Source organism: Anoplolepis gracilipes, chromosome 1 (genome assembly GCF_047496725.1).
Source record: "Anoplolepis gracilipes chromosome 1, ASM4749672v1, whole genome shotgun sequence".
Lineage (NCBI taxonomy): Eukaryota > Metazoa > Arthropoda > Insecta > Hymenoptera > Formicidae > Anoplolepis > Anoplolepis gracilipes.
The window spans coordinates 5,710,496-5,729,143 of NC_132970.1; the positions used below are offsets into that span (position 1 = coordinate 5,710,496).

General features: G+C 38.5%; 1 protein-coding gene across 9 annotated transcripts in view; it reads left to right on the forward strand.

The window, feature by feature from the left end:
* Positions 1-18,648, forward strand: part of Sox102f (transcription factor Sox102F) — a 155,081-nt gene that overhangs the window by 30,151 nt on the left and 106,282 nt on the right. For 6 of the 9 annotated variants that reach the window (XM_072903016.1, XM_072903025.1, XM_072903045.1 and 3 more), the window contains 2 exons: positions 16,385-16,479; positions 18,435-18,554. In XM_072903016.1, coding sequence (XP_072759117.1) covers positions 18,541-18,554 — 14 coding nt within the window. In that variant the 5' untranslated portion in view covers positions 16,385-16,479; positions 18,435-18,540. Of the gene's footprint in view, positions 1-16,384; positions 16,480-18,016; positions 18,262-18,434; positions 18,555-18,648 lie in introns of those variants that run through there. The other 3 variants (XM_072903070.1, XM_072903078.1, XM_072903000.1) reach the window with 2 other exon arrangements.

Below are 18,648 nucleotides of genomic sequence, written 5' to 3' on the forward strand. Positions count from 1 at the left end.
ATTCATCTAAATAAATTTCATCAACCTTACTATGTGTTATATAATTATTTATTATGTATATTTATTTATTTATAAAATAAAGAGAAATTGATTCAATATTAAGGAAATATTATACAACATTAAAATAATTAACTAAAAACTTGGTCAAATATTGATATATTATTATACATTTTTATTTTTTTAAATTTTATATCCGATATCGATTAATAATATTCATTAAATATTCGTTCTTGTTTGTGGATTACGGCAAGAAAATATTAGCAATTATCCAAAGTCGTTGTCTGGAAAGGAAAGCAAATATTAGTTCCTCGTCGCATCGCCGCCACTCGAGAGACGCAATTATCGGATATTCGTAAAAAGACGAAAGAAGAGGGCAACAAGACGGGCGTTGATGCGACCGATACCGTTATATAGCGCAGCCTATAATAAAGTAAATAAAGAGTCCAACCAACGACTTTCCGCTAAGGCGAATCGTACTTTTATTTTTCCCTTCGTTCAGTCGAGAGGGAACGAAAAAGAATCGCACACCCTCGAACCAGTTCGGAGGCAGCACAGGCTGTTCGTTCTCCACTCGTTACGCATTATCATTCTTGATATCATTTGTTGATTATGTAATTGACAGCCAGTAAGCTCTTCGTTCTTCACTAATTTTATTGGCCACCTGCCGATTTATTGCATGTCATTATTTCCTTTTACAAACTTGTTCTTTTTACACTCGAAAGACTCGTCAGCAAATACAAAATAAAAGATAAAATCAATGGTGGACATTTTAAATATTTCATATGACAAAGTTCATGGTTATATTCCTTTATGTGCCCATCTTTTAATCTTCACACTTTCAAATATTTTCATAATTTGTTATAAATTCTGTAAGATTACGACATCTCCAAGTTTTACAACAAAATATAAAAAAGATGTATACATTTTTTATTCTGAATTATGAAGTCATTAAAAATGAATAGAATATTGATTGGTAATTTTATGATTTTCTTTATATATTAATTTAAAAAAAAACTATACTATTATCTATAAAGAAAATAATATCATTTTATGAAGATTTCTCGTTTGGCTATGCTTTTCTCTGAAAAAAGAATACGTGAATTGCTCAATTTCACGATATGGTGTGTCTCATATTTATATATCAATTTTACAAAGTAAATATTCTTGAAGCATTCATTTCTTGACATTTCATTGAAATCGCAGTTTTTATGTGATAGGGAAAGTAGACATTTTCGCGTTACATAAGAGAATCTGTCATATTTGAATATGACTATTTTTATAGATAATAAATTTCCGGTTTAACACCTGTTCTATTTTATTGCGAATTATTTCCTCTACTTTTTCATTGATTGCAAATGATTTTTTTAAGATAGTAAGTTTTTCTAAAGTGTAAAATGCATTTACGAACAGACAGCGACATAAATGTATCATTAAAATTGTTCGTAAATACGCGGAATTGTTCAATAAATAAAAAGAGAGCAAGATAGAGCAAGTATTTTTAATCGCTTTTATTAACGCGATTTGTGAATATCGATCAACATTTCTTTTTCAAGCAAAAAATTAACTACTTTCAGTAAAGAAATTGTAATATACTAATTAAAGCAATTTTATATCCAACGTGATCGCTGCGAAATAGTTCTCTTAGTCCGATAACTGATATCTACAAGGAGGTAAATGCACGATATTTATTATGTTAATTATATTATGTTGTTTGATGTTTCCGGTGAAAATGCAAAAGGCGGAAATGATTATTGCACAATAGCTGAAAAAGACGTCGCAAGATTATTTTATCTTACACGCTGGCAACTGTTAAGCGTCTGCGATAAATATAATAGAAATTAAGAATTCAGGTATGTTAGTTTATTAGTCAAGGAAAATGTTGATAGACAATTTTTAAACCATTATATAAAATATCAAGAAGAATGGCAGATCAACTATTTAATTTCACCAGCATTTACGATTAAGATCTAATATATTTTTATTGAAGACGATGTGCAAATACGGTTTGCATTGCGACACATGATTTATGCTAGTCGACCACGCGACGAAACCCTATCAGTATTCGCGTATGTTAATCGCTCACGCATGCTGAAAGCCAGAAAGGATTATGGGCATAAGAAGGCCATGTCGCATGTCGTCGCTTGACGCGCGCGACAGTTTCCCCGTCCAATTATCATCCGAGTCGCGACACCTGCGGCGAGTCGGGCTGCGCCGCCCTGAGCCTTTCTAGCGAGTCAGACAGAAGCTACGCGCATTAATATTATCACGCCCGGCGGCGCATTGTTCTCGTTAAATAGGGCGAGAGTAGCAGCTCTGCGAGTCGCGATAATCACCGGCGTGGCGGTGACGGCGCGGCGGTGCATCTGCATACAAGCCGACCAGCGCGAAGCGGACGAACGAAGCGAACGAGCGGAGCGAAGCGTCCGGTGACAACGGGTAAGGGGATCAGTCCGTAAATGTAAACTTGAACGAGCGCGGCGCAAAAAGTGCGCGACTCTTCTGCGTCGGGCGAAGGGCCGTTTGTCTGGCTAGAGGCCGGAACGAGCGAAGGCTCCTCGGACTCTTCTCTCTTCTTCCTCGTCTCAGCCCCCGGTGCACGCGGCTCTTATGCTTGCTTGGTCGTGTAGTGTCTTCCTCGCCTTGCTTCCCGCACCGTTTCTCCTCGTCTTCCTCGTCTTCCGTCTCTGTGCTCTCTTCCTCCCCTTTCTTCCTTCGCCAATTCTCCCCCTTCCCCCCCCCCCTTTTCTCCCATCTCTTTCTTCCTCTCGTTGGTTCCCGTCTATGTCGTCTGTGTGTTGCGCTTCTTGCGCGCTGCTCGTACGCTCATCTCCATTCTGTCCACGCCGCTCATCCTTTTTCTCGCGGCCGCCGCAATCCCGGAAAACGCGCGCGCCCGCCTCTGAATCGCCTTGCTCGTTCGCTCTTAGCCGCGACTGACGAGGCTTTCTCTACGGCAAAACGTCTGTTTTGAGAGCATCTGTTTAAGGGCTATACAATATGATGACGCAGAAAAGATTTTTATAAAAAAAAAAAAAAAAAAACATTTTTCTCTCTCTTTTTTTCACTTTGAAAATTTTGGAGCTGCATATATGTACGAAGGAGAATTGCGAAAATTTAGTCTTATATTTTCTAGTTTGAAAAAAATGAACATACGACAAAAGATATTTTATATGTGCTAATATGAATACTAAAAAGAAAAAGGTATTATTGAAATATTCTTGAAACATTTAACACTATTTCAGTGGTTTTTCGAACCTCATTTCTTAAGCACGCGTGAATAATTAGCTCGGATAAGAAACGAGCATCTTGTCAGTCTTTTCTCTTTACACGCTTTATTAACTCTCTAGTCTAGACGTACGAAGGATACGAACACAGAAGAGCTATTGTGCATGTTGTTCGGCATTCATCTTGTATGCCTCTGTAAGCTTTTGCCAGTGGGCATTTACTGTACGCAATCTCGTTTTTAACTTATAATTATGCGGTGCACGTTATAGAAAATAGTAGTGCTACGAGATATATGCCTGTTAAGGCGGAATGTGTCAAATCTCCCATCTACCTTTTTATATCCATCATAAAAAAAACAAAATTATAAAATGTCGTGACAGTATATAATGTAATCGTATTCGAGATGACAACAATACCATTGAGAGTTAGTAAATATATGCTTCCGAAAATAGTTTAAGAATCTATATATCTTGGGCTTTACACTTACATATTTTATCTTATCGTAAGTTCGACTTTTCATCCGTTATGTCGGACAACATCGATCGATCTGCCGCTAAAAAATGAATTCGATTTAATATCGATGCTTATCCATGATATATCCTGCGTCTAGTTCCTTGTTCTCACTTTTCCTTTTTTACACATCACTATCCTGCATTTTTCGCGTCATACTTCTTCCGGCGAGAAGGCAGCAAAAGGCAGCGATGCAGTCGGTGGAGGAAGAGCATTCGGTGAATTGAATTATTTAAAGCCCGCGCAAGAACAGGCGTCTTTTATGAGTGGCTCCACACAATGCCGGCTTTGTGGCTCTCAGATATACACGTGTTGCGTGCGCGCGTTCACGTACGCGGCGCGGCCACGTCGCCCGGCATGAATGTGCTAATAATGAAGGTAAATTTGTTCCGAGGAGTCATTAATTAAAGTATTTTGTAACAAGGCGACGTCCGCTGCCTCGCCGTGCGCATCGTCGCGGTCTCTCCATCCGGGCTTTCTTTCCACCCTGCGCGCACGTTACATAACATACGGGGTGGTTCAGAGTCACCGCTTGGAGCAACCAGAATTACCAGGGTATGCCCACCCCACCCTCTAACCTTTGGACAGTAGGCATAAATGAATGTACTCTGAAATGGCTACAATGAAGAGACATAGAGCACGATTGATGGTGATGTATTCTTTGAAAGAAAAATTATTCATTCGTGCCTGTTTAAAGGAAAAGACCGTAACTCTAAAGCACTTTGTATATATGTACTCGCGGGACGTCTATGTATCGTATGTATATATGCACACAAATAGATGAGAGTTGGTAGCAAGAACACAGAGTATAAATAAAAATGGCGATCATAGAATTGCTAATGTAATTGTAAAAAGAGATATTATTCTTTTCAGAAGATGACAAGGTGCTGCGCGTTACAGCGCGAGACTTTTCAGAAAGTCGCTAGAAACGGGGGTGATGGAGAAATGAAAAAGGACGTAAGGACAGAAAGATCGCGACGATGGGTTGAGTTTGGTAGAGGAGGATAGTGGCCTGGCCAACATCTCGTATTTTCTCTTTGCGCGGATACACTCCGGATACACGTGTACAAATCCACACAAGCGAACTCGCATACTTAAATATTGTTCACCGAGACACTCTGCATATATGTACGTATCTATACAACGCACACGCGCGCACAGATCGCCACAAATGAGCGGGTTTGCGTGAATATGTATACTATTATATGTATCTATACAAAACAAGCGGCCACCAGTAATTCAAAGGCCCCATTCAAAGCTGTGTCTCTATTCTTGCTTTCGCGTTTGTAAACCATTTCATTTGCCCCTCACTGGAGCGTATACTAATAACTAATAAGAAACTCTGCTCCCGGACTTTTAACCGCCAACAACATATCATGGTGCTGCTTTCATTATACAAATAACCACGGCCAACAGTGGCTTTAATATTGTCTCGACTGACTGAGAAAGCAATAAGGGGAGCGTATAGGAAGTTGATTCAAAGTATAAGATGCTATTCACTTACCACGCGATGATGTTTTATCTGTAAGGGATGTGTTTCCGAATGGCGAAAGAACGACAACAAAGTTATCATAATGTAAATGAATTAATTTTTATCTTTATGGGGTAATATTTTACACCACTGCTTCGATATTGATTCATGACATGTTATGGAATAGCTTAAAATTTCTGCTACCTCATTATAGTTTTCTACGATTGCTTGTCTTGTTTTAGTCTCCGTGACCTGTGTTTCAGTACATCAAATTTTATATAACGATATTTTTTTTTATTGTTAGTATTAACCAAAATTTGAACCGCATGTATTTCATTTTTTATCGCTACATTAAATATTTTCGTGTTATGGCAATTAATATAATACCTTAGAATGGTCAATGTTAAAGATACGGCACAAAAAATGAAGATAATAATAATTTTTCATAAAACTTATGTAGGATACATAAGTTTTATGAAAAATTATTATTATGTGTATTTTAAATGATATTACTACTTATCATCAAGGGCGATCTATCATCGACGCCATTAAGATATCTCTTTCGCAGAACACGCGCACATAGAACGCAAAACTTGACATTTCATGTTTTATTCATAAAACGATATACACTCTACTGGTTTTATCAAATTAAATAAATATATTTATTTAATGAACTTTGAGATAAAAAAAGTTTTAATAAGCTGACATATCTGATTTTTTTTCACAATTAATGTTGTATTTGTTGGCCTAATTAAAGTAATAATGTGCAATATTAGGTATCCTTACAGAAACGTTTATAAATATTTATATGTTTCTTTAATTTTTAGATAAAATCGTTTGTATAAACACTAAAAGCGTAATTTATATTGCATACGTTGTTAAATTCATATTATATTTAATTAATCAACATATTTTATATCTTTCATATGTTGTTAGAAATAATAGTAAGCGCACGGTGGAAAAAACACTATAAGCATTGTTAAAATTAAAAAAGATTGAAGAATTTTCAATGTCTCGTACATATTAATAATTAAATTAATAAATGTAAATGCAATAATATAAATATAAATTAATAATGAATTATATATATATATTAATAGTTGATTAATGTTTTTTCATTAAAACTGATTTTTAAAACTTCTATATAATCTGCTAAAATATATATAAAATGAAAGACAAGTGAGATCTATATACTTCACTGTCGAAGTTAATGAACAGGCGTGAAAAGTAGTTTAACGTATAATTACAGTCAGTCCGTTTGCTCTTATCACAGAAGAAAGATTACGTGTCTATCTAGAATCTAGATGATGTCACGATGGAACCAATGAATGTTGAATATCTCGCGCTCTCTCCTCGATACATATCGACTATTAGCGAGTATACATTCATGTTCCATCGTAAGAGCGAAACTATGGACATCGTAAACGCGAAGTCGCGCTGGTATGCGAGTTACGTCATCTGCGACGCCATCAGGTGAAGACACGCTCGGGACGAGGTGTCCTTGGTGGACACCTGTCGAGACTCCCCGTCGACGGGACGATTATCGAATGACGAGAGCGGGCACGAGCGCAGTTACGAAGGCAGGGTTTTGGAGGAGCCGATGTGATCTGAAGCAGGTGTAGGACAGAGTGAGGGGAGGAGAATCACCCTCTTTGCACTCCAAGTTCGATGAAATTTCAGCCCCGGCTGAGAGAAGATCGGCCGGTAAATTGACGAAGGGCGAATGCGCCGGAGGCGCCCTCTCCAACCCCCTGCCACTAATCCATCCCTGTCCCTTTTCCCTCCCCGCGCGGAACGCAGTAAGCCATCGAGCGACTAGATTGACGTCAGACAGAGGAAACGGCTCCGCGCCTAGTGATTGTCATTTTCCGGCCTGCATCCGGATTGCATGCTTTTTCTCCGTTCGCGCACTTTTCCTCGCGAACCTGCTCGTAATTATTTTTTACGATTAAGTGCCCCGCGTCGTCTGTACGCCCGTTTCGGAATCGATACTGATTGCCATCCCGTCGTAGATCGTTCTCGGCCTCGGGAATTGTCCCAAGCTCTCTCGAGTTTAATTTGTATTTCTTTTCTCTCTCGTTCGTTTGACGCGATTGAGTCGACTGCCTGATCGAATAAAGAGGATTAAAGGGATGAATATTTTTTTCTTAATTATGTTTTCTGAAACGCTTCGTAATTAATAAAATTTATAATTATCTGAGGCACAAGATAAAAACGGTCTTTATTCTTTGACAATCGCAGATTTCTATTTACTGGAAGATAAATTTACCAAGACTTTTTAGGGCGCTAAAAATACATTAAGCTATAATTCGAGTGCGGTCTGGCAAAACTTCCGTTGCGGAAGAAAGAATGATTCTCTTGACCGAACGTTTGTTCTTCGTGATAAAGGAGCAAGCAGTGATTTCTCAATAGAGACTCCATAAATAACCCTCGCAACAAGGATTAGTTCCCCTTTTTCGTCCGGTTCATTGTAAATTAATTACCTGGAAATGAGAAATCTCCGGTATACATTTTTCTCAGCCGTCGACGTATTCAACGGGAGATAAAAGCCGCCCTTTGAGCTTGATCGCTTTTTTATCTACATATATATCGCGAAATAGTATCGTTCGCTAAGACTGAAACGGTAAGACCGATATGTTTCCACACAGTTGTTGACATGAGATGCACATGTGTTAGGATAAATTGATACCTTTGCATCACACAAATAGCACTTCAAAGTCTACAAACCTTTGCTGTCAAATGACGACCTACGAATTTATGTCTCTGATTGAGTCAACACAACGGCAGACACATCATTTCTAACATCAGTCGGAGTCTATTTCGCTCGAAACTGACGATGAATATTTTTTTTTTTTTTTTATTGTGCTATCTTTGTACATTGAACCGATATTAGAGACATGAAGACTGGGAAATATATACATACACGTACAAATATAAATAGATAAAAGAAATTGCGAAGAAAGCGTATACATGGATCGACAACAGTTGCAATGAAAATTTGCAAGGTTCTACTAATTGAATTAGAGAACGATTGTTACCCGACCTACGTATATACGCAAATGCATATACGGAGACGCGATTACGGAGGAGTCTCGCATGTTTCAACGCACATATCGTCGCCTACGCAACTGCGCGCCGGCCATAGTGGAATTTTCACCTGCTCAAATAGTGCCCGGACCGTCAAGCTCGCCGTGTCATTGTGTTTGCATTATTATGTTAATCACAACGTACGGCAGTAACAATGCGTCAACCTCGATTTAGGAAGCGGCTCGAAAAGGAACATATAGCTGAATAAATATTAACTGAGCAAATCATTAGTTTCCTCCTCGCCTCCTCCTTTATGTCGGACGGCGTTTGTTCGAGGAGTCTTGAGGCACACACATACATACATCGTGCCGTGCAATACATTGATTTCGAGAGACTCGTGAAGTAGTCGGCCCCATAATTTGCAAATTAAGCTTAGCTATTTGCGATGCCACGAAGTGCCATACCTGTGAAACCGCAGATAATACACAGCGGACGATTACGCAATTGTGTAACTTACAAATTTTTATTCTTGTCTACTCTTCGAATACAATTCAATAGAAAATCAATATTTGAAAACATCGAAAACGTATAATACTAAGATAAAATAAAAGATATAGAGAAGGATATTTTTACTCTTTTTGTCTGATTCGTATTTGCTTAAGTTCTATTTATACATATATGTTAGTAAGATTAAAGATGCCAATAAAATAAAATTCTTATTAAGAGAGGCAGCATCAATAGCAAATTGGCAAAAAAAAAAAAACGTACGTTGAAAACTAAGCGATTAAATCTACGGTCATAAATTCCAAGTATGTAACAAATATAATCGAAGATGTATATACATCCGTGTATAGCGGAAAATCAGTCGAATAAACACAAGCTATTAGATCGGCGTTTTCTTGCGCTCGAACAAATCGCGCGTGACCAGAACGCCGCGGTACAATTAAACGAGGCGAAGCCGAGTCGAACGGAAACAAGAACGTCGCATCCAACGGCGAAATGGTCCTCGACCAACTAATGACGGCGCGCGGCACGCGTCGTCGATACGCCGCGAAAAAACGATATCGATCGTGAATCCACCGATGCGAGACATGCTTGAGAGACTTGTGGCGCTAATCACGTTAGCATAGCATCGCTGATCGAAGTGCGGCGGTCGAATAAAGGAGTTGAAAAGTGTACTCGGCGGTGGGTCCACTCGTCGGAAAGAGCCACTCTATGCAGTACAATACTCGCCGTGAATCTATGATACGCGAATTCCCATCGGTCGACTATATTAAGATCGACTTCTGATCGACTGCCGATTCAAACTGGCTTTGAAAGAATTTTTATATTATAGATTTTTACAAAATTAATACAGTGAAAAAAAAGTACTAAATTTGTATTATTTCAGAAAAATTAACATTTTGCTTACGCGGTTTATGTCAGTCTGATAATTTTTTGCGTCGAAACATTGGCATCAGACAGAATTAGAATTAAGAAGTACAAGAGGCATTTTAACCCTTAGACTTCCCAGCAACGTCGACGATACTATCGTACCTTTCTTTTTCATTCCAACGACAAGTCCGTGCCTCGCAAGTATCCCCCTTTTATCCCCGTCCATCCCGCTGCGACGTGTAACGCAATTACGATTGTTGTTTGAATGAACAATCAAGCACCCTCGAGGCGCGCCTCCAATCATTCAATTTCTGTTCAATCGACTTCTCTGCTCTCGCGCGCGCTGCCAGTCGGTTCCCGCGCCCCTTCCTTTCTCCTGAGAATCATCGTCGTGCTAGAAAGAGACAGGGAAAAAAGGGGTCGGTACATCGAAGGATAAAAAGAGAGTGGGCGACGAACGCACTCGGTCACGGGGAGGACTGGGGTGCGGGCCCGCGATTATTGTCGCTTTCCCGACTGACAAAGTAACTGCGCCGGAATACTTCTTATTTCCTGCCGCTGACAGGGCGCATATTACGAGAAAAGAAAGCTAATAACAGCTACCGCGCCGCCGTCTCGTCGTTCGGCTACCTGCATTGACGGGCGCGCCTCGCAAACCCGTCCCGGGTTACATCGCCGTCCCCGACCCCTCGGCCCCCTTGGCCCTCGCTATTGATTTGTGCTGGTGGAATCGGGTACGCGCGCGTGTGTAGCGGGGACGAGCCTGTGAAACCCGGTTATTAGTTCCCTGCGGGAGAGCGGACTTCTTCTCTGTCTTTCTCTTCCTCTTTCTCTCTCCCTCTCTCTCTCTCTCTCTCTCTCTCTCTCTCTTTTCTTTCATTCTTTTCGATCCTTGAAGGTACCGTACGAAACTTCTTGATTGAAGAGAGAAGGAGACGCAGAGAGGTCGAGAGGCCGCCTATTATTTCATCCATGATGTCACTGCCGCAAGCGTCGCGAGATGTTAACATGAATGTGACGTCGCAAATTGTCGATAGACTATTTACACGATGGTGCTGATACTAGCCGTAGGGAGACACGCAATTAATGAACTTGGCTTGTCGTAAATAAAGAGTTAGTCATTATATATAATCTCCATGAAATATTAAATTATGAGAGAAACAATAAATTTCTTAAATAGAAAAGAACACGGAGACACAAGCGGCAGAAATTTTTTTACTTCTACTAATTTCGTGATGATATCTGTATAAATAGGCTCTAATATATTAAATATTCCATTCTTATTTTAAACTATCAGTGCCAGTCTCACAACGTCTTGTAACATATTAATTTAACGGGAACTTTGTTGACGAAGATCAAAAGGCAATTATCATATTAAGGTGAAATTGTAGCTCATAAGTCGATTTCTTTTCCGGATTCCGAGATTTATATGGATTTCGATATGCGCCATTAATATCCGTGCTAATAAATTGAAGGTAGATCGACCTGAAACCTGATAAACCCGTTTGAATCGTGGATTTTTATGTCGCACGTTAAACAGTTAAAAAAAACTGCATGGTATAAATGTTGCTCGAACACGTTATCATGGAGCTATGTGATATCTTTCTTCTCAATCTGATCTTACTTTTCTCACATTATATCTTGCGCGTTCACAGTTTGTACCTCCTTAAATCTCCAGTATAAACATAACGATCATAAAGTGTTAACAACGTTGCCTTAATGCTATCGTTTCCACGCTGCTTACCCCATAAACTTCTACGTTTCATGGGTTTCACCGAACTTTTACGGTATCGTTAGTATGTCGAATTTACGTGTGCCTCTATATAATATTCCCGCGAGTAGGGTCGCACGCGGGCACAATAAACAATAAAAATAAGATACAAAAAGTAGTTCTCTCTCTCTCTCTCTCTCTTTCGAGAGATCCGTACCAACAAAAAATTCTTAAATTAAAGAAACAAATTCTCGTTGGTGCGAAATGTAACGGGTCAATTATCGTGTTTACACGGGGAGTACAGTAACCGGCGATTCCTTAGAGTACAAATACCGGTAACTTAGTTAAGGCAAGCGCTCGTGTTCAGATCTAGAGCGGAGACGCCGGAGGAAAGAGAAAAGGGAGGGGAGGAACACCGAGACAGAAGGAGGAGGATGAGGAGGAGAGAGAGAACGGACGAGAGAAGACGACAGTTCAGAGGAGAGGAAAAGAGATTCGCGATGTTTGTGTATGTGTGTATGTGTGTGTGTGTGTGTGTGTGTATTGTTGTATATGTGAATACCCGTACATACGTGCGGCGATCGGCGGCGAGGGGGACAGCCGGTAGCGAGGGGCGGGAGGGGCAAACGGGTGAACGGGTGAACGGCCTGCCGCGTCCTTGCGAGCCACCTGACCACACCGGCCGTGCCGCCACCACTCGGCCTCTTCAGCATCCTTCCAGCGGTTCAGACTCGCCTCTTCCAACCGGCAAACCCCGCTCGTCCTACCGGGCTTCTACCTGACCGATCGCATACATTTACGACTCCTCTGTGCCGATTCCCGCGAGTTCTCCCGCGATCGCTCCTGAATCTTTGACATGCCATTCTGCTTGCTCATGACTTGTCACCGAGTTTACCGTAATCAGCAACGAACTCAACTGCGGATCTCGTCGCTTGATTCGATGGTGGATTATGAAATTTTGCGACGCTATTTAGAACAATTCGAGACCCATTTTGTCTTTTTAAATGTTTTTTTAATTTATATACAAGTTTTCCGATATATGTTTTTACGTATTTAATGTTTATCATAATTAAGTTTTAATATCTGAAAGGAAATATTATTATAGCCTGCAATAGCAATTAATAGATACAAGTAAATTGCATTCTTACGTTTACAACATGTGTGTATATTAAGAAATTGTTGATAACAGTAATCAAGATAATATATAAATGAATTTTTAACACACAAAAATGTGAAAGCAACATTCGCGACGCTTAGGCAAAAAACCACTGCGACTTTGTAGTCGGTTACAAGTATCTGTTTCTCGCAACTGTATTCAAAAGTGGTTACTTATCTTTCATATTGCTTCCTTATTTCCAGAAAACGCCCACGCATTATTAGCATGTTACTGTGATATCTTACCTTTCTCAAGAACTGTCTGCTTCAACTTGTTTCGTGTAACATGCACGATACAATCCTGTATCTTTCTTATCATGCGATATTGATCGACCATTCAACATTTATCCGCATAGACTGTTTTGTTTGAGTCTTTTCACTTTCTAATGAGTCACTATTTATAAAACTCATTATTTTACCTATCTTTACAACTATCTATGGCGTCAAACAATTTCTACATCTTACTTTACTATATACTATCTAATCCAGTATTAAGTTCTGACTTATCTCAATTACCGGTGTTAGTTATTCTATAAATACATTAAACATACATGTAAACATTATAAATATACTTGTAATTAATATAATCTTTTTTTTACTTTATGTATTATAAATCTATACAATGTTTCAGTTCTTTCTGTTTTCACTAAATTTTCTTCTCCCTAAGCTCGATCTAAAAATATTGATAAAGTCATCCGTTAAATAATCTCCATAGTAATTATAATTGTTCGGATCCACTGGCAAATACACGATTGTGAAAATTAAAAATAGATCGATATTTTAAACGAAGAAGAGAAGGAGATGTCCATTTTATAATGGCATCGTGGATCGTATCTTCTTTTTACAGCTTATTATTATCAAAAATGTTATGTTTTAATGTACATGTGCATATGTTGTATATAAAAATGTAATGTACTTATATACATATTAATTGTCATGGCAAACAATTATAATATATACTTCCAGATATTAAAGCCGATATATGCGATAAATATTATACATATAAAAATATTTCTAAAAATCGTATAAGAATTGAAAGATATAATTCAGAGATTTTATATCGCGATACAGATACATGATTTGTTGCTTTGCGTTCTTAACACGATTGGAAATAAACGAGCTGTTTATGTACTCAGGTGGCATACCTCCTCTGGATACATCGAATCTTCATTATTGCAAGACACTCTTTCCTCGCAAATTTCTATGCCGTGTGCGTCTCTATCCGTCCATTTGCGCGTAATTCACACTGATTTTATGTACGCTCCCGGAGCGTTCCGTATGCCACTGACTGCAATCTTTTCCCTCTCGCGGGCCGATACTTCAGTACTACTTTTTCACCGGATCGAAAGTGGCTATTTAGCGTCTTTATGACTCTTTACTGCCTAGAAACTGTAGTACTCCTCGTGGTTATATCGCTTTTACGCTCGCGAATTTATCAAGTGTTATATTAGTACGACATAATCACTTATTCTTATCGTCTTATTATTTGTCAATTATTATACATATTTTTCTATATCCATATTCTAATCTCTATTGTGCATATTTTTTTTATTTAATTTATCAGATGTATATTCTTGCGATACATTTCTCTGTTAAAACATAAAAAATATAAGAAAAATATAAGGAAAATTGTTATAATATAATTGTCACAACATAAAAAATGTAAGAAAAATATAAAGGAAATTTGTTTTATAACTGTTAAAAAATTAAGCAGCATCAAAGTTGTATTGTTATTATGTAATCCTGCATCAACCAATGGATTATATGGATATAGTTTGCTTGATTTTTAAGAAAATTTAAAGAAAATTAATTTGTGTTACGATTTAGCAACGTCATGATCGCGCCAGTGTTGTTTTTACTTCATGGATGATTGAAACTCAGCTGAACGATTACACGGTTCATGGTGGTATCCTGTCGAAGCATGTAACTAGTATTAGCTCGACAGAGATCGTAGGTTACGGAAAGATCCTCAGGGCTAATGATCCATCACCTCCTGATTCTAAAGTTCGAAGTGGCTACTTAACGACTTTACAGCTGCTTGCTATCCGGGAACGCCCACGTGCCATAGGTAAACCTCATCGACGCGCTTGCGAATTGATCAGTCGGTCTATTAATAGAGTGGAAGCTACCTGCGATCTTCCGGAATGAGAAACGATACGGTCCTACCAGTTTCCGAGAAAAGAGCGCCTAAAAATCGACGGCTTCCGTTCACCGACTCGAGTGATGAAACGTTTTTATACGCATTATAAAATTAGATATTTTTTAAATTTGTTAATAATCTGACAGATCTATCTTTCAAATTAAATTAATATGATAGATATTATCCAATTATTTTAAATTGATAAAAAATCGATTATAATTAACAGATTGAACAGATTTTAAGATATTATAATCATGTGTCAAGACCATCTGATGAAAACTTGATATCATTTTTTTAAATATTGGTGTAAAAAAGTGGAATGATATTATGATTTATAATGAGTTACTATTTATAAAATGCTTTATTTTGTAACTATCTATGATATACAATATATACATGTATATTATATATATATATATATATATATATATATATATATATATATATATATATATATATATTATTGAAATTATTTATACTGCATATTTAATGAAATAATTTCAAGCATTTGTCAAATATTTAAACAGTTCTTATATGATTGTAAATTATGGTAGGAGGAGAATGTTTAGTGAACATTATATTTTCTCAAGACTCATTTAACATCGTTGGATTCCATACGGCGGTAGGAATGCCGGCGTTTCAAGTCGAAAACATTAAACCATAGAAGGTGTATGGGGGGGGGGGGGGAAGAGAGAGTAGCGAGGCGGAGAAGAAAAAGACAGTGACGTAGTATCCACGTTCGTAGGAATCTCGTGTCATCTACCAGGTTCTTCTCTCCTCCTACCTCTGAATCATCATCTTTTGTCTTTTTCCAGAATCGTTACCTGTTGGTAACCAACCGCAAATCGCTGATCTTTCGACTCTTATAAAAACGAATTCTAGATAATACATTTAATGAAATGTATTCTTTTCTTATTAAATAAATGAAAGTCATTATGACACTACCTAATGCAGGATATATTCCCATTATCTCATAATTGCGAAAATTCATAAACCAGTATTGTTGTTTAATATCGCTATAAAAATGCAAATTGCCATGATTTTAGTATTGCGGTGTTTTAATTATCTTTTCCTCCGCTATTCTCTACCCGTGACTGGAGAGATTAAGATTCGGAATTATTAACACGTATTCATTACTAAAATTCTTTACATTAATTTGCTTTTGTTGCTGATCATGAAACTTTGTTTACGTTTACTTAATTATACTTCCTTTTGCCAAAAGAAACGACGTCATTCTTTTTTATTATATTCTTTTTAAGACTGTACATTATCTTTTTATTTTACTTTCGAATTTTAATCTACTTAGTTTTGAGAATAATTCCAATTCACTTCAATTCTGTTATATGTAATATCGAATGTGAATTGATTTATTTGCAATCAATGAGATGCTAATACATATCTTACGCTATGAGATTGTTGTCCAACAAATATACAATATCTTAGAAGATCCGTGTATAATAATAAAAACAATTCAGTTTACTTTGATGTAGAACTCATAATCAGTCGATGATTATAAAATTTAATATTCGATTATTACGATATTCTACAGTTACTAATTATTTCGTATTGTTGAATCAAAAGTTTAATAGGACTTGAGGACACGCTACGACTTGCGCGAATAATAAAATTGAAATGGATAATGAAAAAGTATTAGAGAAATATAATTCGAAATGTATTACGCGCAAGAGATTCTATCAAAGGTTAAACAGCGTGGAATGACGTTTCGCATTATTCATCAAGCTGATCAAGATTTTTTCCGTCTTGTCCACAGGATGGTGCGCTTCCTGATGTTCGCCATAATTGTACGACGGTGGACGGGGTCGATACGGCCGTAAACCCGATCATCTGGAAGGAGATTCGAAGCCGGTAAGTACGAATGACACCTGCTTATTGTGCTTATTCATTCAGGATGTGACTATCCAACCGTGTGCAATGTGACTTAATGGAGAACCCATAAAGACCTTTAACATTAACTATAAAATCTATCATCGCATGCAGTCTAACTATATACCAATGCAATTTATTATCGATGTGACTTATTCCCCTAGCGATACATCTTCGCATAGCGTGTTCATAGCGTGTTCATACTCGTTTATCGAGCTGTTGCACTTGCATACAAGCATTTCTTACAAGGGGATTTCAATTGAAATCGTGTTAACATAATGATATAATAGTACTTTAAAACTTTAGATATCTGCGTGCTTTCTTATACAATCTTGTCAAATAAATTCTCGTAAAATTTACAACATGTAACTTCGCGTCTTACATTTCTTTTCTCTCAATTTTATTTTTGTTAAACAAAAAGGATTGATACATTTATCTATTGAAGTGTTAGGGTTATCTATTTCGTTCCGTGAAGTTATTAGATGGAAAAAAAATTAAATGGTAAAAAAAATTTGTCATGGCGTTAGAAAAGAGAAAGAAAGAGTTATGATATCTCACTTCTGCACACCTTCGGGTACTGATATGCTATCGAAATGATTTATACTTTGCGCGATTGCTTTCGCGAGCGATTGATCGAACCGTACGCGGTGCGTATGTGGCTTGACAATACGGAACGTGCGATTGCTCCAGGCGGCTAATGCGAACAAATAGAATTTGCGTAGAGTCGCGCACGTGGCACGGTAAATGAGCGGGGAAAAAAAATACTCGTCACATACTTGACTTGATGTTCGGGCTAAGTACATATTCAGACACGCGCGGACAATCACGAACGGCGGGACACGGTTTTACAATAAGTCAATCCATTTTCAAGCTGCGTAAGAACGGCCTGACAAAAAAGAAAGGCCCAAGCTGGATATAGTTATTGCGAGTGCGCAACGTGAACAGGTCGATCCGGTCGAGTGAGATCAAAAGAGAATGCAGAGTAAAGAATGAAAAGAGAGAGAAGAGAAGAATGGACGCGAGAAGGAAGAAGACAGGGGTTTCGCGATGGCGACAGAAAAGAGGAGGGGAGAGCAGAAATGAAGTACACATACATATATGATGGCATCAAGGGCGATAAAGATGTGAGGGAGAGAAAGAGAGCAGCAGAGACGTAGAAAGAGAAAGAGACAGAGAGATACAGAGAGAGACAGAGACAGAGAGAGACAGAGAGAGAGAGAGAGAGAGAGAGAGAGAGAGAGAGAGAGAGAGAGGTGAGGATGTCATACAATAATCGAACCCATCCGTAGCACAGTATTTACAAAAGAGCGATATCTAATCGGCGAAATGCTCGTCGAAAAGTAAACCGAGAACAGGGTGGAGCACCAACGTGTCGTCTCCCTTCGTCGTTCACGGCCGTTTTCGTCCGTCCGTCTCGCGCTCGCGAGCGCGCGAACGGGTTATGCGCGCCGGAGAACCTCTCCTGACGGCAATACCTGCCGCGCGGTGAACAGTACACCTCGTTTGGTGGTATCTATATATATGTACGTGTATATGCACACATATAGGCAACTTTGTTTGCACGTGCACATATACTTGACAAGTTGCACGCGCGCGCACGCGTACGCACACTCACGCCGGCCCAGTACGTATTGGCGTATATACCACTGTCGAGTATTGTATAATGCAGCCATTGATAGCCGTCCTCTCTTTCACGCACGCGATATGCTGCAGTCGCTGCAACCCGTGTCCGGTGACAGCCTCCAGTGTCCAGTCTCCCTCCCGGTGAGTGTCCACAAGATTTATTTTCCCAAGCGAGATATACGGGGTGGCGTGGCGAAAAACGGACCCACTCTCCCGCCGCGGAAACGGAAAATCCGATTCGCGACCCAACTTCTTCGCGTACAATCATAAGGATCAGACAAGAATAATGATTTGCCGCGCGTTGTAATTTTCAGGATTCGACAAAGAGTGCAATCTAAGCGGAAGTACTATTTAGTGAGGTGTGACTTTGATGATTCTACGTTTTCATTGTGTATCGAACATTCTTATCTCTTGTCAAGAATGGAACCGATTGGGTACGTAGAAATCATAGTTTAACTTAGCAACTAATTTTTATTAGCAAAACCACAAGCTGCAAAAAATTAAATAAAAAATAATTATTAATTATTT